Here is a 24,245-nt window from a genome sequence, read left to right on the forward strand (position 1 = left end):
CCCCATTTCAGAGTCCCTCCAGAACTTTTTTCTCCTCACTCTGGAAAAGACACATTCTGTTGTTGGCAGTAGCTTCAAGAGAAAGACTGTGATCTGCAAAACAGAAGACACTGCAAAGGGATTATATTGGGACTCTGTTCCCTTTACTGTGGTGGTAGAGTGGAACTAGGGCAAAGCTGAAGACAGCTTGATTTATCTCTTTTTAGTTATGACTATTAACCCACATTCCTACTGTATTCCTCTGCATTAATTACCTTTGAATATTTCAGGGAAGCCAAGAAGCCTGGCACACAAAGATTTGACTAGATCATGTGCACTACATGAATTGGAGCTTGTAACACCACCACCAAGCTATAAAACAAACTCTGAACTTGTGTCATTTTGACACTCTAGTGTCGTGCTGTAGTAGGTATAGTTACAGGAAGGTGTGTGTTATCTCAACAACAGAGATGGAACGATGAAGATAAAAAGGCAAGGAACAGATTTCCAAGGAGGATTAAGCAACTCTCATTTATTTCAGCTACCTTTGCAAATGCTTAATACTCATAAATCAGGCCTTAAAAGTAACTCAACCAAGGCCACAATGGGAATTTTGGCAGACCTGAAATTAATATACAGGGATCTTTGATATCATCCTGATACAAAAAAAAGTCACAAAAACATATCTCTATCATCTGGAACCTGTCAGTTTGTTATCTCAGTCTCTAAAGTTTTACTACTCAGATGACAAAGCTGCTGCAAACTCTGCCCAAAAATGTAAGCTGAATCTCACTGGGTACTGCATCAGATATGTTTTTACAGTACCATTTTACCAGTATACATGAAAAGTCCAGAGTTTTTCAGTGTTACTTGGAGACTTGAGCAAAAATGTAGCAAATAAAACCCACACATCTGATCTGTGTTAAAAAAGGAGGCTTGATGTTTTTGTCCTGGACCACATCTGCACTTTTCTAATACAATAGGAGCAGACAGATCTATTCTGGTTTTATTAGGCAGAGCTAAATCTGGCTGAATTTAGGTTTTGATGGTACTTTTCTACTGGGAGACATTGGGGCCTAGATTTCATCAGTGGATGCAAAGTAGTTTTACTTACTTTTTATTTATGCCTTGTCAGGTCCATGCTTTTGTGTCACTGTGACACCTGACATGCTGGGTCCTGACTCTGTGCGTGTCTGAAAGGGAAAGGTGGAAACACAGAATCACTTCCCATGTCACTGGTATAATTTTCAGGCCTGAGACTAGAGACGCTTTGCCCTGTGAGGGAATGAGAAGACAATGCCTCTTAGCTCCCACAGGAACGATAATGGCCACTTCTCTAGGCGTGCACTAAACTACATCTCCCCACCCCCCTACCCCCAGGTCCTTGATAGAATTACCGAGCAGGAGGAAAAAAGATGCCAGCCAGAGAATGCTCAAAGGGCGGGGCGGGGCTGGCCTGGGCGTGACTTTGTGGAAAGCCGAATGCGGAAGGAGAGGTGATGATGCTATCTATCCTCCCCCCACTTCCCAGTGTTGTCTCTTTACGGCTGAGGTCTCTCGCGAGATCACTGTTGGCGCCGTGACCTCTGTACGAGAGCGGTAGCGGCTAGTAAACACTCTCTGAAGGTTGGTGATGGCTCCTGGTGGTGTTCGTTAGACCTGTCTGTGGCGATTCCCGACAGACTTTGCCTCGTGTTGTGCTGGCTTGGAGAGCTTACGCTTTTGTTTGTGTGATTACGGGGTATACTTGGGGAGTAGATGAGAGTTGGATCAGGTCTCCTTTACCTCTCCGCGCCCTTCTGAGCGAGGCCTGCGGGCGGGGAGGCTCGTGCCTGTTCGGCAGGATTCAAAAAACCTGCTTCCATTGAGCTGAACAAAGAAGTGAGGGAAACGGCTGTTCTGTCTTCTGTTATCACGCACTTGGAGAACAAGACCTCCCCTTCACTGCAGGTGGCTGAGCTAGCGGAAGGTGCACACCATGTGGATCCAAGTTCGTACCATAGACGGCACTGAGACCCATACTATTGATGATCTGAGCCGTCTCACCAAGATTGAATGCTTACGGGAGAAGATCCAGAAGACCTTCTGTGTGAGCCCCAACCGCCAGCGCCTCTTCTACCGGGGCAAGCAGGTGAGGTGTGGAGACCTGGTGGGTAGGGGTGGAGGGGAGCTTCTCTTTTATATCATCTTCCCCTTCTTATGTTCTGCTCTCTTTGACTGGATGCAAAGCTCCTTGTCCCCTCCCATACTGGGATCTCTGGCTTTTGTTTTCTCTCACTGAGCCTAGGAGGTGGTGAGGGGCAAGGAGGGAAGACAAGCTGTCCTGCGTGACAAAAGGCTCTGGGTCCAACCCTGGTTTCTTTCTATATTTTTCCTACCCCCACCCCCTGCAGTAGTGAGCGGGTTCTAATGAGGTCCCTTTGTGTTTTTCTTTTTTTTTCCACCCAAACCGAGGGAGACTCCTTCAGCTTATTGTACCTAAGTGACAGAGCAGACAGTGGGGGGGTGTGAAGGGGAGGAAATCCCCTGCTTTACTTTTTCGACCAGGCAAGAGAACGTGGGTGTTTTCCCTGGGTTTCTGTCCTCTTGGTGCCCCATCTGGGTATAAGGAAAACATTTCCTGTGCGTGCACTGCAAGTGGTTTCCAAGGCCTAGGTGCCACATCACAGATTAAGGGTTTTCAGGGACTGTGGACTCTGAACTCCTTCCATTCACCAGAAGAGGGGAGACAGAGGACTCGTTGGAATCCTTCCTGGAGGCGGGTATGCAACTATGCCCGGGGGGGGGGGGGGGGGGAGAGTAGGGCACAGTGGCAGCCTGCATCTCCTTGCACTTCCTGGCTCCCTTGTATTAAAGGTGCGCGTGAGTTAGTGTTGTAGTCTTTTTAGGTGCTGCAAACAGCTTTTAACAGAGAAGGATGTCAGTTGTAGCTGATGTATCAAGAAGTGCTTAATCTACACCTGGTTCCAATGGTATTGGGGACCACTGGTTAAAAGTTTCCCTTGAGTTGATACTTTCTCCTCTCATCAGTGTGGGGCACATCTTTATCCAAAGAGATTGTCTTGGGCTGTATTTTTGCTGATGAAATGTGTAACTTCTTTTCAGCTGCTTTACATAAATGAGGTATGTACAGTCCTTGAGTATTAGAGTGAGCGATAAATGTTACATGAGGGGACAAAAAGGAGTATCAGATGTGTTGTGTTTTTAGGGACTTTTACTATTAAGATGGGACTTGTTACTACAAATGAGCATGGCAATGCTAGCTTAAGCTGAGCAATGTAAGATGGGGCAAGACTTCTGTCCTATAACAGATGAAGCATATACCTGTATGAACAGGAAGAACTATGAGAAATAACACTTTACTATCACCAAGAGTTGATAATTCATGACTAGAGTGTGAACTTGCAATCTGAAATGTACTTAAAACCAAAAGGAAACAAATAGGTTTTGTGTCATGCTGGCTGTGTTTTGAGTAATCTTGTTACTGCTCCACAAGACAGATGGGAGCCAGGTTTTGTGAGGGCACGTCGAAGCAGATGGCTGCAGACAAACCCATGCTGCTCTGATGAAGCTGGATGCAAACAGCATTGGTCTTGAAGTTGAATAACTTGTTTACTTTTGCATTATGTCTGAATCAGCATATGTATGTGTTTATGTGTATTGTTAAGGATCTCATCACAGATCACTAATGGGAGTGTTTAGAAGACTGATAAGTCAGTTTTAAAACAAAATCTGACTAGGATGACATATATTAACAGCACATTTTTGTGGTAATGTCTAACTTTTTGCTTATTATTACATACTCAAAGCAGGCAGTTCTTAACAATCATATCATACATTTAAGTCAGTTGTGAGTATGCAGTACCATGAAGCATGAAGTTGACAGCATGTAGTTAATCCTCAGTGGTCTTAGTCATGAGGTGATTGGGCTCCAGAGCTCTGATAAGGGAAGCTGGAACATAAGTAGGTGATTTGTCTCTTCTCTCTTCCCCCCCCCCCCCCCCCCCCCACACGAATTTCAGATCATGTACTTCTGTGGGATGTTTGAGTTTCTAGACAGACAGTTCTTAGCCTTTGGCCTCTGTCCCTGGGCTATATACTGCACAGTGCTGGTAGGGGGCAGCAAGGGCAGGGATTACTTTCCCAGTAGTAGACACCTAATGCCAAGCTCTGGTTCACACAAGCCTAACTGTGTGATCTTGCACAGTTAACAAGGCGTGTGGTCTGTTACTACCAATGCAATAGTGTTTTTCCTGGGCACAATAATGCTTATGTGTTTACCAGTTATGCTATATCACTGTGCTTATGTTTGAGTTTAAAACAAGCTGATACTAATTAAATCCTGCTTAGAGTGCTTCTACTTCTGTGAGTACACCAGGTCTCTGCTCTGGCTATTTGTGGAAAACCGTTTACCTGAGAAGCAGAGAAAATGAGCCTGTAGTGAGTTGTGATTCTCAAAGTAGTCTGTCAGAGGTCAAACTAATTAGAGTATCTGTATTTCAGCCATTATATTAGTATGGCATGTCTTAATTTAAAAAGTGGAATAACAAGATCTTATAGCTGAACTTGTCCACATGGATGGGTGATAGTTTAGGGCATAGTTGGAATCATCAGTGAAGCTAGAGTTGTAGAGTCTTCATCTTCATTAAGTTTTACTCATTATATAACTCCTGAACTTTTTTTTTTTTTGTAACCTTCATAATGAGTTCTGAAGCTTCCTTGATGATTGGGTTTAGTTGATCCAGCAGCTGATCTCATGCTACTAGTAACTAGAAGGGGGAAACTGAGAAGGATTGCTCCCATACAATTAAAACTGGATGTAGAGGAAATATTAGCAGAGCAATATGTAAACTACTGCTGTAAGAGTCTCAGCGATGTGACAGAGATGCATAGGTGTTGAATTAAATGGGAGGTGAACAGAAACCAATATATTGTACTAAAGGTATAAACTGTGAGGAGTTAGTCCTGAGATGGAATTAACCCCCTGTACATGGTCTGGCTGGGATGGATTGCTTATGCCCTGCTGTGTTGCCCCACCAACAGATATCGGGGTGGTTGAAGTCCCCCATGAGGACCAGGGCTTGTGAACGTGGGGCTGCTCCTATCTGGCTACAGAGGGCCTCATGCGCTCGGTCTTCCTGATCGGGTGGCCTGTGGCAGACCCCCACTATAACGTCACCAGTCCCTGCCCTGTGTTTAATCCTGACCTATAAGTTCTTGCTCGGCTCCTCATCCATACCCAGGCGGAGCTCCATGCACTCCAGTTCTCTTCACCAGCTTGGCAAGCCTCTGACCGAACATGCTCTTCCCTTTCTCTGTCAGATGGGCCCCATCAGCCCCCAGTAGACCAGGTTTCTCAAAGGTATTCCCATGGTCTAAGTAACCAAACCTCCACCTGAGCACACCTTTTGCAGGCAGGTCTGCTGCCTGTCCCTGGCCCAGGAGAAAGGTCTAGGCTCTGCCTGCAGTCTGAGATCTGCACTGCAGCCTCTCCCTTCAGCAGCTCTGTCCGGGTGGAGGCATCGGCCACCGCTGGGATAGGTGGTGCAGACCCCCCAGCCAGAGCTGCAGCCTTTGCTCTCAGGCGAGTGCCCAATATTCTGCCTTGAGGGTCAGGTAGGATGAGTGCCCTTGACCTGTGCAGATGGTCACAGAATGGTGCCCGGTTGCTGGGTTATGCATACTGCAAGTCTCCCACTTGGCCAGTGGAATGCTGCTCCTTCAAAGAGGTGCCCTCCCTGCGTGCCCTTCCTCGTGAACTGCCGCGCAAACTGCCATGCCACGCCCTGTTTGCCCGCTCTGTTTGCAGCGCTCCCTAGGCTGCTTTCTGTAGACGTGGGGGTGGTCGCCGTTGCTCTGGCAATGCCCAGGCCTCGTCAGCGTCTCTCTGAGAGCTGCCGGCTCCTGGCGGGTGTCTCCGCCGCACTGGCGTTTGCCTGCCTCAGGAAAACCCCCTGTGCACCAAGGTCTGCCGCTCCACTGTGGATCAGAACGGCTCCAGAGCAACTCCCCTAGGCGACTCAGTCTATGACTTATGACAGTAGAGGGCTTCATGTTGAGATCAAGGGTGAATGGCTTTCCAGTATCTCCTGAATAAACATCACTGAGTAGTCAGTTCCAGACATAAACAGAAAGAAAATAAATGCTTGATTCCCCCCCCCCCCCCCCCTTTTGTGTATATGCGTTGTCAGACTGGACCTGCCACAACAGCTGGGTATCAAACAATCTTTGCCGTAACACAAAGTCTCAGAAACAAAGCATAGGTCTATTCCACGTTCCCAACCCCATCTCAAAACATTACAACAGACTTGTCCTTCAGCTGTAGCCGCCTTGGTGGACAGTTTTTCTAGACTAGATAATAAAACAAGCAGTGAAGGAGAACCAGTCTAGATACTGAGATGATCTCAGTGAGGATCTAAGCAGCTGTCAATCTGTGTCAGAGGCAAACCCCACAGTCTTCTCCATAATGTAAGAAAGACATTTTGATGGCTTTATGGGCACCGGGCTTATGGTCTCCATCTGCAGGTTGCTTGTCAGAGACATGCAGTTTCCCAAAGCAGAAAAAGCAGCTGCTTCCATCTCTGGCAGGAATGCTCCTGTTGTGGGCAAGGAGCTTAAAGCCCTTCAGCCAGGGTGAAATCATCTGCTGTAGGAGATGGAAGGAAGGAGAAATGAGCTACTTCATTGAAGAATGCAGTAAGAAAAGAAAAGGCTTGGTAAGAAAAGGCTGTCAAGGTGGATTGGTGTTACACAGCGTAGCCCAAACCTAAGCATCCAGGAACAGCAGCCATGCACAGAAGAAACAGGAACTAATAGTAGAATATGAATCTCAAAGAACAAGCACAAAGAGATGGCAAATAGGGTAAGAACATCTGGAGCTGAGAACTGAAGGATGCACAGTACACACTACCCTATTTATCCATGTATTCTTCGTCCCTTGTGTTTGATACGTGTGCTCTACAGATACTAAAAAACCAAAAAGACTAGTGTCTGAAGCCAGTGTTATGAGTGCATGCACAACCACCCACCATGTGAATGTGCACGTTAACTACCACTCAAAGAACAAAGAAGTGGGATGTTGAAAGGTAAATGCAAAGTGTCACAAATGATGCCTTGTGTTTTGTCATATGTAAGCCGTTAACTTTTACCAAAGTCTCTATTAGCTGATAAATGCATAGATCTTGCTTGCTGGAAAGTTATTTTAAAACTTTTCTCCCCGTAAGCTCAAACTTTTAGTGTTTCAGACCAATCAAGTAAATGACCATGACGTAAGCAAAATTAGATAAGACATAACGTTTTCAGACGGTCGCTGGCTAAGAACACAAACCTGTGACAGATTGTGTTATAGGAAGACTAAGATGATTGCGTCTACTGGAAATGCTAGATCTTAAGGTACACATGAAGTAAAAGCGACGTTTTGTAAGCATAGGTACACCTTGACTATACTTGACTATACCATAGGTACAGCTTGACTATACTTTTTGCTTCACAGGTGGCTTCTCCCTCGAATCTCTAACTCACATAAAATGACACTATCTACAAAAGAGGAAGATAATTTAACTCCAATAATTACAAACACACACAAATTTTTGCCCTTTGCTCAATGTCCTGGTTTCAGCTGGGATAGAGTTAGTTTTCCTCTCAGTAGGTGCTGTGTTTTGGATTTAGTACGAGAAGAATGTTGATTGATGTTTTCAGTTGTTGCTATGAAATCAAGGACTTTTTCCAGTTTCTTGTATTCAGCTAATGAGCAGGTGTGCAGGAGCTGGGAGGGAGCATAGCCAGACAGCTAGCCCAAGCTAGCCAATGGGAATATTCCAGGCCATAGACATCATGCTCAGTTTACGAATGGGGGTTGGCCGAGAGCAGGAAGCTATCTGCTCTTCTCATTTCCATGAGTTTGGATCGTCTGCTGCTGTCTGGGAGTTTGAACTTTTTTTTTGGGGGGGGGGGGGGGGGGGGGAATTTCGTGAAATTCACGATTTCCAGGGTTCCATGATCACTGTTTGGGGACTGGCTGTGAATCAGTCGTCGAGCTGTGAGAAAAATTGTATTGTATATAGTTTGTTTTGGATATTCATTATTAGTAGTAGCATTATTAGTAGTATTTCCTTTGTTGTCTTATTAAAGTGTCTTTATCTTAACCCACGAGTTTCCCCTTTTGTCCATTTCTCCTCCCCATCCTGCTGGGGGGGAAGGGGAGGGGTGAGCGAGCGGCTGTCTAGTGCTTAGTTGCCGTCTGCTGGGTTAAACTACGACACTCAATTAAGTACTTCTGTGATGTTACACGATTAACCTGTCTTAGAACCAGGTCTTTGAAAGCATACCATGATGCATATCTATCATTTTATAGACAATTTTTATTTTTCTTTTTTAGAATAGTTCAGTTGAAAGGGACCTGCAACGATCATCTAGTCCAACTGTAATGATACTGGGTGACTAAAGTTGTGAGAAAGTTCTGAATTTAAGCATTTCAGTAATTTTTTGCTTTCAACACTGTAGCTATCATTTTTTTGTGTGTGTGGACAAACATATCTGCAGATAAAAAAATTGATGGTTGCAGATATAAAACTGCATTCAAACTCCATGTTGAGACAAAAGCTATATTATCCTCCAAGGTAAGTATATAAGGAAAAGTTGTATCTAGTATTGTCAAGAGCAGCTAAAAGATGTTCAGCTTAAGCCTTCTACATTCTTGGTTTTTCCCTAGCAAAACAGGTTTAAATTATAATTATTAAAAACAACAAAACTTGAAATTGATACTTAAAAAAATATTTTGAAAACTTGAATTGAATTTATCCTCAAGAAGACTTATACTGAATATGCTTCTGTGTAAAGTAAACGTATGTTCCTTTACCTTTAATCTCACATGCCAAAGTGCGATATTTTTGTTGTTCTCTGTGATAAAACATTCTCATTGGTGCCATTGGTTTAGAAGCTTAGGTAGCTGCTTCAGCAAATTAAGGCATCATTAAAAAGCTGGGATCCAATTTATGTGAATGCATCAGTGCAAAAGCTGGTGATGAGAAATCCCTGCAAATCCCACTGAGTTTACAGCACAAAGCCTCTACTCTAGCACATCTGTTGTAGGTTCTGAAATTTGCTTGTACCACAGATTTTAAAAAATAAAAATAAAAAATCCCTTTGTACCCTCACTCCAGCTCAGAACTGATTTTATGTTCCCAGTCACTAGATTCTCTACAAGAAACCTCTGCATCAAATGCAGACCTGTCATCTCATGCATAAATATAAATTTTGTTTTAAGAGTAAAACAATTCAAGCACCAGAATTTGCTCCCATGAAACAATTGTTTAGACTTCAGTGGAAGGAACTGAACATGAGCAGAGTAGTTTTTAAAGAAAATATTAACTTATATTTTACACAGAAAAACAAGTACAGAAAAATCCAATGCATAGTTTCTTTCCTTAGAGATAGGGATTCCAAGTTTCATAAAGTCAAGATAAAGTTAATACTTCACAGGAATTTGTGAATAAAAGAAAAAAGGAGAAAAACCCTCATTACTCTCAGAATATTCATTATATCTGACTGAAAGACATTATGGCTTTTTAGTATTTCTTTCCTTGGTTGCAATATTGAACTTGCTCTCTTTGATTCTAAGTTTCTTCAACAAAATTCTTTGCTTTATACACACCAAATCATAACATATGATGTCCTCAAAATAATATCAGAAACACTTACTCATCATACTTGATATGATAAATAGCTTCTTCATCAGTGTCCGTGCAGTCTGAGTAAGATGTGGATGGTGTACTGTCCAAATCATTTGCACTCTCTCTAGAATGATCTTGACTTAAGTTTCCATTAGTCCTTTTGTAAGAATTGCCACTCTTTACTTGAGCTTTACCATTCTTATGTCTTTTTGTTGCTCGAGTAACATTTTCTACATGAGCTTCAAACCAGGCTCCAATGCTGACATCACGGGCATCCACCAATTCGTTTATCTAAAAGGAAAATTTGATAATTAATATTTATTTTCTATAATCCTGGTTAAGAACAGAAAGGAAAACTGACTAAACAACTGTCAGCGAAAAAAATTCTACACTGCTGATTGCAACTGGTTTGGGCTTGGGTAAGTTAGAGCAATGTTCAGTCATTCAAGTGTTGCGCTTTAAGTATTTTATTCCTCTACTCATTTTAATAAGATCTGTTATGAACACAATTTATAAGAAATATGTTTTTTAAAGTTGAGGCTGATTTTTTTTTTTTTTAACCTCTTTCCACTGAACTTTTTCTTGCTTCATGGAATCGTTCCTTATGACTAAAATAAGCACGTATACTTAAAATATTAGCCCACAACCAGATTTTAAGATTTCCCTGGACTTCCAAATTGGAATTATTACTTAACCCTGATTCTTTTTTGACTTGCACTACTGCTGAATCCTTCAATGTCTGAGGAAGGAGGGGGGAGGGAGATGGGCTCTCCAAGTCTAACAAGGCTGCTATCATAACCAGTTGAGACTGGTACTTCCATAAGTCTTTCAACTGTAAGAAACAGAAGTCTCTCATGACTCTGTTCCTTTCTGTGCTCACAATAGTGCTGGTAGTAAGTTATGAAACTACTCTGTTGTAGAGCATGTTTCATTCATTCATTCTCCTAACGCATTTTCTCAAGCCTTCAACTAATTAAATACATATTACTACAACAACAGAAGGTTTTTCCTGTGATTCGAGTTAAACCACTGAGGTATCACAGGATCACAGAATGTTAGGGGTTGGAAGGGACCTCTGTGGGTCATCTAGTCCAACCCCCCCGCCGAAGCAGGGTCACCTACAGCAGGCTGCACAGGACCTTGTCCAGGCGGGTCTTGAATATCTCCAGAGAAGGAGACTCCACAACCTCCCTGGGCAGCCTGTTCCAGTGCTCCGTCACCCTCAGAGGGAAGAAGTTCTTCCTCATGTTCAGACGGAACTTCCTGTGCTTCACTTTGTGCCCGTTGCCCCTTGTCCTGTCGCTGGGCACCACTGAAAAGAGTCTGGCCCCATCCTCCTGACACCCACCCTTCAGATATCTGTAAGCATTTATAAGGTCCCCTCTCAGCCTTCTCTTCTCCAGGCTAAACAAGCCCAACTCCCTCAGCCTTTCCTCGTAGGAGAGGTCCCCTAATCATCTTTGTAGCCCTCCGCTGGACTCTCTCCAGTAGCTCCTGCTTCAGTTACACAGGCATTCTTTTAAAAACTGTAGTGTATAACCAGCTATTTTCTTTGAAATATTAGCTGGATTAAAATAGTACGAACCCCCCCACTTAAGGAACACCTTCATACACTGCACACCAAGTATAAGATAACATTATTGCAATAGAACTCCTATGGAGCCATACCAAGTGAAGAAGATAAGGCACACGGAAAAGGACTTTAAGATGAAAAATTTAAAGTAAATTCTAAAAATGCTCAGAATAGGTTCAATTACTGTAAAATCAAATTGGGGGAACTACTTTTCATGCTCATTTTGGAAATAATATTTTAACAGGAATGTTTCACAGATGTATTTTTAGTTTTACTTTATTGGCAAAACACCCTTTTCTTCTATATTTTTGTACATAAAGAAGGAAATTTACCTTCTAAAGACCATCTAAATGTCCCTTTAAAAAACCCCAAACCAACCAAACAACAAACAAATGAAAAAAAAAAAACCCAACAGAAAAAATTGAGCCCAAAAGATAAAACATTAACATAGCAGCCAACCTCAGGGCATGAACAAACTTGTTTTACGACACTATGGTGCACACAAGAGAACTGTGCATTTCCAAAATGTTTAATAAGCAGTCTCTGTACTGATACATAGACAGAACAGTTACAAAACTCATTTTTCTGGGATAAATTTATAAGGCTGAATTGCTTCAGGGGCTGTATTATGTGTTTGCAATTTTTTAAAATGAGGGCAGTTTAATTTGCTACAGATGCATATGGTTTAATTTATAGCCTTAATCAAGCAGCAAGACAGCGACAGAGATGGATATTTATTCTTACTACACCCAAAGACAAGCATCTATAAACAAAATGACATGAATGATATTATCAGTATTTAAACTGAAGCAATCATTAGGTAATTTGAAGCACAAATGAAGGCAGTTCCTAAACTAACAAATTTACCAAGCGATAGAGGGTGAAAGGTAAGAATATAATGCATAAAGTATATCTCATATTGAGCCTCTTTCTTCTTACTTTTCGCACGCTTCCTTGGAAAAAAACATTGAAAAAATCAACCCTTTCCTTTTTTCCCCCCCCGTGTAAAATCCCGGCATCCAATTTAAATATTTATTCTCAACTCCCACGATATTAAAGGTATACCTTTTTAAAAGATAAACATATAATAAACAAATGAAAGCTCCACCTTGTTTTAAGTCAGTCTGTTGACCTATTTTAAACATAAGGAGTGGGTATTTCTGTAAGGAAACCTCAGGAAAACATCCCGATGTAACCTTAGGCGTTTCAATTAGTTCTAGCTTAAAGTGATTTGCAACTTCCTCCTCCTGAAAATTCATTTCAGACACAGATATTATTGAGGTTTCCCCATCTGCAGCTACTTCTTGAGACTAGCTACAAAGATGACAAAGCAGCCATGTTATTAAAGCCAAAAACCATTAGAGCCAGAAAGAAGTAAGTCTCCTGCGATTGTTCCTCCCAAATGCATCTTTCTATACTGTGATGCTCACACTTGGACAACAGACTTCCCAGCCTTGTAGAGAATAAAGGCAAATAATTAAAAGTATAAACCCTTGAGGACCATATCACAGTTCATTTTATATACCATCCTATTTATACCTGATGTACTAAAGATGTAGACAATAGCAGAGGGGTTCAAAGAAAAACCAAGGCATTCAGAAGAGGAATGTTAGTCAGTGGTATAACAACAAAGCCTTTTTAATCAGTAACTCTGTTATGAATACCATTTGAATTGGTAAATCAACATGGACACTTTAAGCTTAAAGGCAGCCACTGATACGGAGAGCTTTAAACTAGACTTAGCAGGGGAAGGGGATGCGGTTTTGAGCAACAGAGAAGATCCAGGGGCTGCTGGTGTATTAGGAACCAAGAGGGAAACACCTGTGAAATACCACAAAGGAATTGGGGCTTGTCCCTCTATAAAGGTGAGAAAGTAGGTGGCCCAGCTGAAGTGCCTCTATACCAATGCATGCAGCACGGGTAACAAGCAGGAGGAGCTGGAAGCCACTGTGCAGCTAGAAAGCTACGATCTGATTGTTGCCACTGAAACATGGTGGGACGAATCGCGTGACTGGAGTGCTGCAATCGATGGCTATAAACTGTTCAGAAGGGACAGGCAAGGAAGGAGGGGCAGGCGGGTTGCCCTCTATGTAAAAGAATGGATTGACTGCACAGAGGTGTCTTTGAAAAACAGCGATGGACAGGTTGAGAGCTTATGGGCAAAAATTAGGGGCCAAGCCAACAAAGGAAACCTTGTGGCTGGCGTTTACTACAGGCCGCCCGATCAAGGGGAGCCTGTTGGTGAAGCGTTCTTACTTCAACTATGGGAAGCATCGTGCTTGTGGGCTCTGATCCTGCTGGGGGACTTCAATCACCCTGACATCTGCTGGAAGAGCAGCACAGAAAGCTGTAGAGCGGTCCAGGAGACTCTTGGAGTGCATCGAGGACAATTTCTTAATCAAGGTCTATCCAAGGGATGTGAAGAATCACAAGAAGGGCTTCTACAGGTACGTTGGCCAGAAAAGGAAGACAAAAGAAATTGTACCCCACTGATAAATAGGACAGGGGATCTGGTGACAACTGATGTGGGAGAAGGCAGAGATACTCAACAGTTTTTTTGCCTCAGCTTTCCCTGGCTCTTCCTACATCTCTCAAGTCCCTGAATCTCAAGGCAGGCACTGGGGGAATGAAGTCCTTTCATACCCATCGTAGGACAAGATCAGGTTCGAGACCACCTGAGGAACCTCAATGTACATAAGTCCACGAGACGCGACGAGATGCATCCCAGGGTCCTGATGGAATTGGCTGATGTAGTTGCCAAGCCACTCCCCATCATATTTGAAAAGTTGTGGCAGTCAGGCGAAGTCCCGAGTGACTGGAGAAAAGGGAAACAGAATCACAGAATCACAGAATCACAGAATAGTAGGGGTTGGAAGGGACCTCTGTGGGTCATCTAGTCCAACCCCCCCGCCGAAGCAGGGTCACCTACAGTAGGCTGCACAGGACCTTGTCCAGGCGGGTCTTGAATATCTCCAGAGAAGGAGACTCCACAACCTCCCTGGGCAGCCTGTTCCAGTGCTCCGTCACCCTCAGAGAGAAGAAGTTCCTCCTCATGTTCAGACGGAACTTCCTGTGCCTCAGTTTGTGCCCATTGCCCCTTGTCCTGTCACTGGGCACCACTGAAAAGAGCTTGGCCCCATCCTCCTGACACCCACCCTTCAGATATTTGTAGGCATTTATAAGGTCCCCTCGCAGCCTTCTCTTCTTCAGGCTGAACAAACCCAGTTCCCTCAACCTCTCCTCGTAGTGGAAATGCTCCAGTCCCCTCACCATCCTTGTAGCCCTCCGCTGGACTCTCTCCAGTAGCTCTTCATCCTTCTTGAACTGGGGAGCCCAGAACTGGACAGAGTACTCCAGATGAGGCCTCACCAGGGCAGTGTAGAGGGGAAGGAGAACCTCCCTTGTCCTGCTGGCCACACTCTTCTTGATGCACCCCAGGATCCCATTGGCTTTCTTGGCAGCCAGGGCACACTGCTGGCTCATAGTTAATCTGTCGTCCACCAGGACACCCAGGTCCCTCTCCGCAGAGCTGCTCTCCAGCAGGTCCACCCCAAGCCTGTACTGGTGCATGAGGTTGTTCCTCCCCAGGTGCAGGACCCTGCACTTGCCCTTGTTGAACCTCATCAGGTTCCTCTCTGCCCAGCTCTCCAGCCTATCCAGGTCACGCTGAATGGCAGCACAGCCTTCCGGTGTATCTACCACACCTCCCAGTTTGGTGTCATCATCAAACTTGCTGAGGGTACATTCTAACTCTTCATCCAGGTCGTTGATGAAGAAGTTAAACAAGACTGGGCCCAGTACTGACCCCTGAGGGACACCACTTGTCACCAGCCTCCAACTAGACTCAGCGCCGCTGATGACAACCCTCTGAGTTCTGCCATTCAGCCAGTTCTCTGTCCACTTCACCGACCACTCATCCAGCTCACACTTCCTCAGCTTCCCCAGGAGGATATCATGGGAGACTGTGTCGAAACATCGCACCCATTTTTAAAAGGGGTAAAAAGGAGGGCCCTGGGAACTACCGACCACCTCAGTGCCCGGTAAAAATGATGGAACAGATCCTCCTGGAAGTTATGATGAAGCATATGGAACACAGGGAGGTGATTAGGGACAGCCGACATGGCTTCACCAAGGACAAATCGTGTCAGACTAATCTGGTGGCCTTCTACGATGGAGTGACTGCTTTGGTGGACAAGGGAAGAGCTACGGATGTCATCTACCTGGACTTCTGTAAGGCCTTTGACATGGGCCCCCCACAATATTCTTGTTGCTAAATTGGAGAGATGGGTTTGATGGATGGACTCTTAGATGGATAAGGAACTGGCTGGATGGCCACATCCAAAGAGTTATAGTCAACGGCTCAGTGTCCAAGTGGAAACCAATAATGAGTGGTGTCCCTCAAGGGTCCATACTTTTATGGTCGCTTCTCCATTTTGTTCTAATGGACAACACAGCAAGTTTGCAAAGAAATAAATAGGGTTAAACTAGAAAATCTCCCTGTGGTTTCAAATTTCTAATTGGCTTTATCTTTCTTCAGGAAGCCATTTCTGATTCAGGGGTAAACATATTTGAGAATACACAAAATGTTGCTAGCATTGTGTCTGAGTATATGAACCCTCCTGAAATCTGCAACACTGGATATCCCAGTGCAGAGACACTTCAGTGATTCTATAGGAGTCAACTTGGACACAGCCCAGTTAAGAAGTTCTGCTTTGACACTGCCCCCAAGGTACGCCTACAAAATCAGATTATCCAATATGGGTAATTTCTCAAGCCTGTCAAGGTCCCTCTGGATAGCATCCCTTCCCTCTAGCGAATCAACTGCATCACTCAGCTTGGTGTCATCCGCAGACTTGCTGAGGGTGCACTCAATCCCACTATCTATGTCATGGATGAAGATATTAAATAGTATTGGTCCCAGTACAGACCCTTGAGGAACATCACTCGTTACTGTTTTCCTTTTGGACATTGAGGCGTTGACTGTAACTCTTTGGATGCGGCCATCCAGCCAGTTCCTTATCCGTCTAAGCCAAGATCTGGAAGTAATGAGCAAGAGAGATTACATTTGGTGGTGGGTTCACCTTGGCTGGCTGCCAGACTCTCTCACTCCCCCTCCTCAACAGGATGGGGGGAGAAAATAAGACAGGAAAGCTCATGGGTCGAGATAAGGACAGGGAGATCACTTACCAATTACCGTCACGGCCAAAACAGACTCGACTTGGGGAAAATTAATTTATTTTATTGCCAATTAAAATAGAGTAGGATGGTGAGAAACAAAGACTGAAACTAAAACATCTTCCCCCTACTCCCCCTTCTTCCCAGGCTCAACATCACTCTTTTCATTCCCGACTAGTCTACCTCCTCCCACCCCGAGCAGCACAGGGGAGAATGGGGAATATAGGGTTGTGGTCAGTTCTTTGTCTCTGCCACTCCTTCCTCCTCACACTTTTCCCCTGCTCCAGCATGGGTCCTCCACGGGCCACAATTCCTGGCAGGAAAACCTGCTTCTGCATGGGCTCTCCACAGGTTTGTGGCTATGGCATTTTTCTTCCCAAGCAACCGTTACGCATGCTGAGACCCTGTTTTCCAGGAAGTGGCAGGACATCTGCCCGCCAATGGGAAGTAGTGAATAAATTCCTCTTTTTTGCTTTGCTTGTGCATGTGGCTTTTGCTTTCTCTATTTAACTGTCATTGTCTCGATCTAGAAATCTTCTCACCTTCCTTCTATTTGTCTCCCCATCCCACCAGAGAGGGGAGTGAGCAAGAGGCTGGGTGGGTGTTTGGCTGCTGGCCGGGATCAACCCATGGCAGCCCTTTTTGGCACCCAACATGGGGCACGAGATAACGACAGTTTTGATCTGAGCGTGCTATAGCTGTTGTAGTTGTTAATTGGCAGGCTCCTGTGCTGGTCACAGAGCTTGCTCGTTTTACTGTATAATAGAGTTTAGGGCTTGTTAGTGGCTGCTTTCAACTCGCTGTTTGCTGTGCTGCTTATTTCTCTATTTCACTGTGCCCGGGAACATTTTGATAAAAGCAATGGCCATGTACTTGGGCTGGCGTATGGCTCTGGTAATTGATGTCATTCCTGTGCTGGGTGGGCTACCTTGTGGGGAGAATGAGGGATTACATCTCCCTCTTCTCCTCTGGGATTCATGCAGCTGGCTCTGTTGCATGGGCTCCCGAGGTTCTTGTACATCCTTATGTAAGCTGTTTGATTCTGTTATCTAACAAACATCGTTGACTTTTTGTTGAGTATGTGGAACCTGGTTTCATCCTGGCATAAGAGGAAACAACTTGTTGGTGAGGCCACAGAGAAACATAGACTCATAGAATAGTTTGGATTGGACAGGACCTTTAAAGGTCATCTACTCCAACCCCTCCCTGCAATGGCGGTTGACATGCCCTGGCGGTCAACATGTCCTGAGGCGGTGGATCCCTGAGTGGCAGGGTGTGTGGGAGGATTTGGGCAGATGCCTAAGGTGGTTATCACCTCTGATAGCCTGGGATTTTACGCCTGGACAGGCATGTAATTGGTGCACCACTTGACAGAAGGGTGCCTCGCACCCAGCAGCTCCTAGCACTGTATTGGGGCATGGCCTGTGCCTATTGAGCCTGTGTTCAGCACCATCAGAAGAGCACGGGAAGGAGGGCCTCTACATCTGAGGACACAGTGGTTGAGAGAGGGACCCAAACCCCAACTACAGTAATTGCCCCAGTAGTCGAAAAGAAACACTGGATGTGGAGGTTGACAGATCCATACCATTGATTAGTAAGGGAGGAGGAGAAGGAGGAGGAGGAAGGGTCTGATCAGGAAGCTGGTTCTTCGACAAAGAAACAGGAGGAGGAAGTGACAGACTTCACCCAAGAGGCAGAAACCACATGGTCCCTAACCCTGAGTGAACTTCGAGATCTGCAGAAAGATTACGGCCTTCAGCCAGGTGAACGGATTGCTCTGATACAGGGATACTGGGGCCAACAGTCAGGAATTAGAGGGTGAGGAAGCCCAGCAGCTGGTATCCCTAGCTAGGGACTGGCAAGTTGACAAAGAAATTGGAAGAGAGGTGACAATTCTCAGCCTCCAGAGGTGGCTCCTGTCGAGCGTGAGGGTGAGGTATCCCCTCAAGGATGATCTTGTAAATTACCGAGGGAAGTGGACCATTACTGAGAAAGGCATCCAGTATCTGAGAGAATTAACGGTGGTGGAAGTCGTCTACAGTGACCTGGACAGCAACCAGGTCTCCAAAGATCTGGATGACATCCAGTGTACACAGGCCATGTGGAGAAGGTTTGCCCGTAATGCACCGGTGTTGTACTCCAACACCCTGGCAATGATGGACTGGCCAGACTTCAGTATACCAACTGTCGAGAGACTGTCCCACCAGCTCCAGCATTTTGAAGAGAATCTCTCATCCCCCTCATCCCCGCGGGCCAGCGTCTCGGCTGTCAGGGGCGCCCCACGGAGCCAGCCTCTCCTGGCCAGAGGGAAAGGGAGCCCCAAGCGCATGCTGCGTGGCACCCTCTGGAATATCCTGTGTGACCAGGGGGAGGACATGAGGAAGTGGGATGGTGAGCCCACCTCAAAGCTAGAAGCCCACGTACGTGACTTGCGGGGGAAGACAGCTGCTAAGAAGAGGCCATCCAAGAAGGCTTTTGTTCCAGGTGCTGTTGAGATGGTAGAAGGCAACTGGCAACCAGCAATCCCCCAGATGCAGAAGAAGGACTGAGAATGCCTCTCCTCTTGATTTTGGTGAAAGGACTTCTGGTCTGACACCACAGGAGTCAGATAGTGAATACTCCAACGAGGAATAGAGGGTCCCTGCCTTCAGCCAGACAGAGGAAAAGGATGACTGAGCGTACTGGACTGTATGGATTCGATGGCCTGGCACATCAGACCCACAGGAGTATAAGGCTCTGGGTGGACACTAGTGCACAGCGTACCCTAATGCCATTGGGGTACAAGGGGGCAGAACACATCTGGATTTCTGGGCTGACAGGGGGATCCCAATTGTTGTCTGTGTTGGAGGCTGAGGTGAGCCTAACAGGGAACAAGTGGCAAAAGTACCCCATTGTTATCAGCCTGGAGGCTCCGTGCATCCTTGGCATACACTACCTCAGGAGAGGGTACTTCAAGGACACAAAAGGGTACCAGTGGGCCTTTCATGTAGATACCATGGGTACAGAGAAGACTAAACATCTGTCTACCTTGCCCAGCTGTTCAGAGGATCCCTCTGCTGTGGGGTTGCTGTGCGTCAAAGAACAGCAGATGCCGATTGCTACCATGACGGTGCACCGGCAGCAATATCACATCATCCAAGACTCCCTGGTTCCCATCCATGAGTTGATTTGTCGACTGGAGAGCAAAGGGGTGATCAGAAAGACTCGCTCACCCTTTAGTAGTCCCATACGGCCAGTGCAAAAGTCTGACAGAGGGTGGAGGTTACCAGTGGACTATCGTGGCCTGAACAAAGTCACACTGCCATTGAGTGATGCTGTACGGGACATGCTAGAACTCTTATATGAACTGGAGTTGAAGGCAGCCAAGTGGTATGCCACAACTGATATTGTCAATGCATTTTTCTCGATCCCTTTGACAGCAGAATGCAGGCCACGGTTTGCTTTCACATGGAGGGGTGTCCAGTACACCTGGAATCGACTGCCCCAGGGGTGGAAGCACAGCCCTACCATTCCTCACGAACTGATCCAGACTACACTGGAACAGGGTGAAGCCCCTGAGCACCTGCAATACATTGACGACATCATCGTGTGGGGCAACACAGCGACGGAAGCGTTTGAGAAAGGGAAAAGAACAAGACCATTGAGGCCATCACACAGGTCACCTATGAATGCAAAACATGCACCGCAATGAAGCGAGCCACACGAGTAAAGTGTCCCTGGCTGGGATATCGATATGGCGAGGCCTGGTAGATTGACTGTACTGCCACAAACTTGCCAAGGCAAGCACTGTGTGGACAAAACTACTAGGTGGCTAGAAACATACCCTGTAAACCATGCCACTGCTCAAAACACCATCCTGGGCCTTGAAAGGCCAGTTCTGTGGCAACAGGACACCCCAGAAAGAATTGAGTCAGACAATGGAACTCATTTCCGAAGCAACCTCATAGACTCCCGGACCAAGAAACATGACATTGATTGAGTGTATCACATCCCCTATCACCCACAAACCTCTGGAAAGATCGAACGATATGACGGACTGTTAAAGACTATGCTGAGAGCATTAGGTGCTGGGGAATAGAAGCACTGGGATGTAAAATTAGCAGAAGCCCCTTGGCTGATTAACACCAGAGGATCTGAGTACTGACCTGGTCCTGCCCGAACACAGCCCCTACATATTGTGGGAGGAGATAAGGTCCCCATAGTGCACACAGGGAAGTGGCTGGGAAAGGCAGCGTGGGTTGCTCCTCCCTTGGGAAAAGGAAAACCCATTTGCAGGATTGTCTTTGCTCAAGGACCCAGGTGTACTTGGTGGGTAATGCAGAAGGATGGGGAAACCCATGCACCCACCACCATACACAAAATCCTCCATTCCTTCACGTGGCACATCTACCTTTAAATAAAAGTAACTCAATGATTAGCAGATTCTTAAGCCAATTGTCACAGAGTTATTTTACAATGAATTTGTGTTCTATTCTCTATTTTTTTTTAAATCAGTCTTCTTTACAGGAGTATTCTATGGCTATAGACTCTTCTATGGCTAGTAATGCCACCTTTAAATCTGCAACTAGAACACCACAGAATCACAGAATCACAGAATGGTAGGGATTGGAAGGGACCTCTGTGGGTCATCTAGTCCAACCCTCCTGCCGAAGCAGGGTCACCTACAGCAGGCTGCACAGGACCTTGTCCAGGCGAGTCTTGAATATCTCCAGAGAAGGAGACTCCACAACCTCCCTGGGCAGCCTGTTCCAGTGCTCCGTCACCCTCAGAGGGAAGAAGTTCTTCCTCATGTTCAGACGGAACTTCCTGTGCTTCACTTTGTGCCCATTGCCCCTTGTCCTGTCACTGGGCACCACTGAAAAGAGCTCGGCCCCATCCTCCTGACACCCACCCTTCAGATATTTATAAGCATTTATTAGGTCCCCTCGCAGCCTTCTCTTCTTCAGGCTGAACAAGCCCAGCTCCCTCAGCCTCTCCTCGTAGGGGAGATGTTCCAGTCCCCTCATCATCCTCGTAGCCCTCCGCTGGACTCTCTCCAGTAGCTCTTCATCTTTTTTGAAATGGGGAGCCCAGAACTGGACAGAGTACTCCAGATGAGGCCTCACTAGGGCAGTGTAGAGGGGAAGGAGAACCTCCCTCGTCCTGCTGGCCACACTCTTCTTGATGCACCCCAGGATCCCATTGGCCTTCTTGGCAGCCAGGGCACACTGCTGGCTCATGGTCAACTTGTCGTCCACCAGGACACCCAGGTCCCTCTCCACAGAGCTGCTCCACAGAGAGGAGACGGCTGCAAGCATGCTTCTCTAGTGATTTAAAAGGTATAAAGCACCGTGCGGTATTCAGCAGTAATGATATTTGGGGCAAAAATATCTGCATCTGGTATGAGCAAAAAACCAAGTTCCTAGAATATCAGCAAATGTGCAAACTTAGAGCAAGTCAACTAATCTGCAACAGTGCCCATCTTTGGGGACAAAAAAGATGAGAATTAGCAAAAAATAGCTGACACGCTCAAGTTCTTACACTACCTGACTTAACAGTAACTTATTCGTATATCCCTACCCAGCATTATTGCTTCACTAAGATTTAAAAGCATAACATAAGTTGGAAGACAATTAGTACTTGAGATGCTCTACTTTGTTATAGAAGGAGAGAAAAGCTACAAGAAGGTGTGGTTTCTTTAAGTACACACACTATACTAAAGTTAACGTTACAAGGCGCTCATAGCCTGTAAGGCTACATTCTTATAGCCAGCTACTGCAAGGAAGCAGCTATACCCACAACGTAGTACCACTTTCTCCAGCATACCCTTCCCTCAGCAATTAAGATAACACCGTCTGGTCTGTTCCAACTTTCCAAGTTGTGCTAAAGGAATGTCACACATAGAAAATTGAGGATATAGCCAGCCCCAGGTCTATATATGAACAAACAAGGACAATCTGTGCACATTCAAAGGAAATTAATACAATAGACACTTTAAATCCTTACTGAACGCAGTATTACTTATCAAAAAGTTCTTCTTCCCAGTAGTCAGCGCCTACATCACCAGAAATCATGAAAGCATTACTGAAATGAGTCACAAATAATCCCTAAGAATAATTAAGTGTTCAACCTAAAAAACTGGCAATGTTCATGAAAATAAGTACTGCAATTTGTCTCTGAAACAAAGTTTTGGGGAATGGGTGAACAGCAAGTCCCCCAATCAGCTTGACAGGACATTCGATCCAACAACAGTTTACGTAGCAGATTGAGAAAAACTTTTCTCAAAGACGACTCCCCCAAAATGAGGGTGCCTAGGCAATGTATTAAACTAAAAGATATACATTTGGTAAATAATCTGAAATAATATTTTTAAGAACATTTGTCGTCAGTTCATAATTTACATTTGTGAAGTCGACAGGCAAATAATTAGTCAAGCTGTATTTCATATAAGTCAATAATGACTTTCTAAAGGGATATTAGAATACGTACTAAAGCAAGAGTAACTTGCTTTTGAGCAAGAATAACAGATTTTTTCATTTCCCTAGCTCTTCTAACCCCAGTAGTTTAGAAAACAGTCAAGTTACCTTAGTAATTTCACTTCCATTTTTTCTTCCGGTTTAGCATGCTTCTAAAACTTAGGGCCTCATTAACGTCTTTTGATTGATGCACCACCAATAAACAGCTACACCTGGTGCATCTGCCATCACTCTTTCAGTATACTGAGCATCTACAAGGAAAAGATGACATCTTCCAAACACATGGAAATTCCTAGCCTGTACAAATCATGCAATGATTTTGTTATTTAGTTGCTCCTTAGGGACTGCAGCAGCCCAGAGTGCTGCAAACAGAGCTGTGGCCACTAGCAGGGGCAGTTTGTGCGGTGCAGGGCACCCAGGACGCTGCAGGGGCTGCTCTCAGTTTGCACACAGGAAGGCTGACTCCTGATTAGGGAGGATCCGGCTCACAGAGAGCAGCAGATAGTGACATGGTAGTTGTCACAGCAGTTATTAACATGACTGTGGTAAGATCTGCCCTCAGGCCTCCCAGGTCCCTGAGCATCCTAGCAGAGTCTGGGGGAGTGAAGCAGTAACCACGGTAGAGGAAGAAAGAGTTAGGAATCACTCAGCCCACTTGGACATACACAAGCCCATGGGATCAGATGACATGCATCTGAGGGTGCTGAACGAGCTGGCCAATGTCACTGTGAGGCTGTTCTCTATCATCTTTGAAAGGTCATGGCAATTGAAGGAGGTTCCTCATGACTGGAAAAAGGCAGACGTTACACCCATCTTCAAGAAGGGCGGGAAGGAGGATCCAAGGAACTACAGGCCAGCCAGCCTCACCTCAGTCACTGGAAAGATTATGGAGCAAATCCTCTTAGAAGCCACTTATAAACACATGAAAGACAAGGTGATTTGGAGCAGCCGAAATGGCTTTACCGAGGGAAAACCATGCCTTACCAAGCTCATTGCTTTCTATGATGTGGTGACTGGTTCTGTTGACAAAAGGAGGGGAGTGGATGTTGTATACCTTGACTGAAGAAAGGCTTTTGACACACTCTCTCACGGTCTCCTTATCACCAAATTGATATGATATGGGCTGGATAAGTGGGCAATAAGGCGGGTGGAAAATTGGCAGGACCGCTGGGCTTAAAGATCAGTGGTATGAAGTCCGTCTGGGGCCCAGTAACTAGTGGGGTCTCTCAGGGATCACTACTGAAACCAATACTGTTTAATGTCTTCATTAACAACCTGGATGATGGGACAAAGTACACTCTTGGCAAGTTTGCAGATGACACCAAATTGGAAGGAGCAGTCAATGTGCTGGAGGGAAGGGCTGACTTTCAGAGGGACCTTGTTTTGGTTTCG

At 45.3% G+C, this 24,245-nt stretch overlaps 1 protein-coding gene across 2 annotated transcripts in view; it reads left to right on the top strand.

The window, feature by feature from the left end:
* The first annotated feature begins 1,563 nt into the window (after positions 1 to 1,563).
* Positions 1,564 to 24,245, top strand: part of LOC142365680 (E3 ubiquitin-protein ligase UHRF2-like) — a 144,736-nt gene continuing 122,054 nt past the window's right edge. The window contains exons 1-2 of one of the 2 annotated variants that reach the window (XM_075446731.1): positions 1,564 to 1,605; positions 1,930 to 2,110. In XM_075446731.1, the coding sequence (XP_075302846.1) occupies positions 1,958 to 2,110 (153 nt within the window). In that variant the 5' untranslated portion in view covers positions 1,564 to 1,605; positions 1,930 to 1,957. Of the gene's footprint in view, positions 2,111 to 24,245 lie in introns of both variants that reach the window. The other variant, XM_075446730.1, reaches the window with a different exon arrangement.

The sequence above is a fragment of the Opisthocomus hoazin genome, chromosome W (assembly GCF_030867145.1).
Source record: "Opisthocomus hoazin isolate bOpiHoa1 chromosome W, bOpiHoa1.hap1, whole genome shotgun sequence".
Classification (NCBI taxonomy): domain Eukaryota; kingdom Metazoa; phylum Chordata; class Aves; order Opisthocomiformes; family Opisthocomidae; genus Opisthocomus; species Opisthocomus hoazin.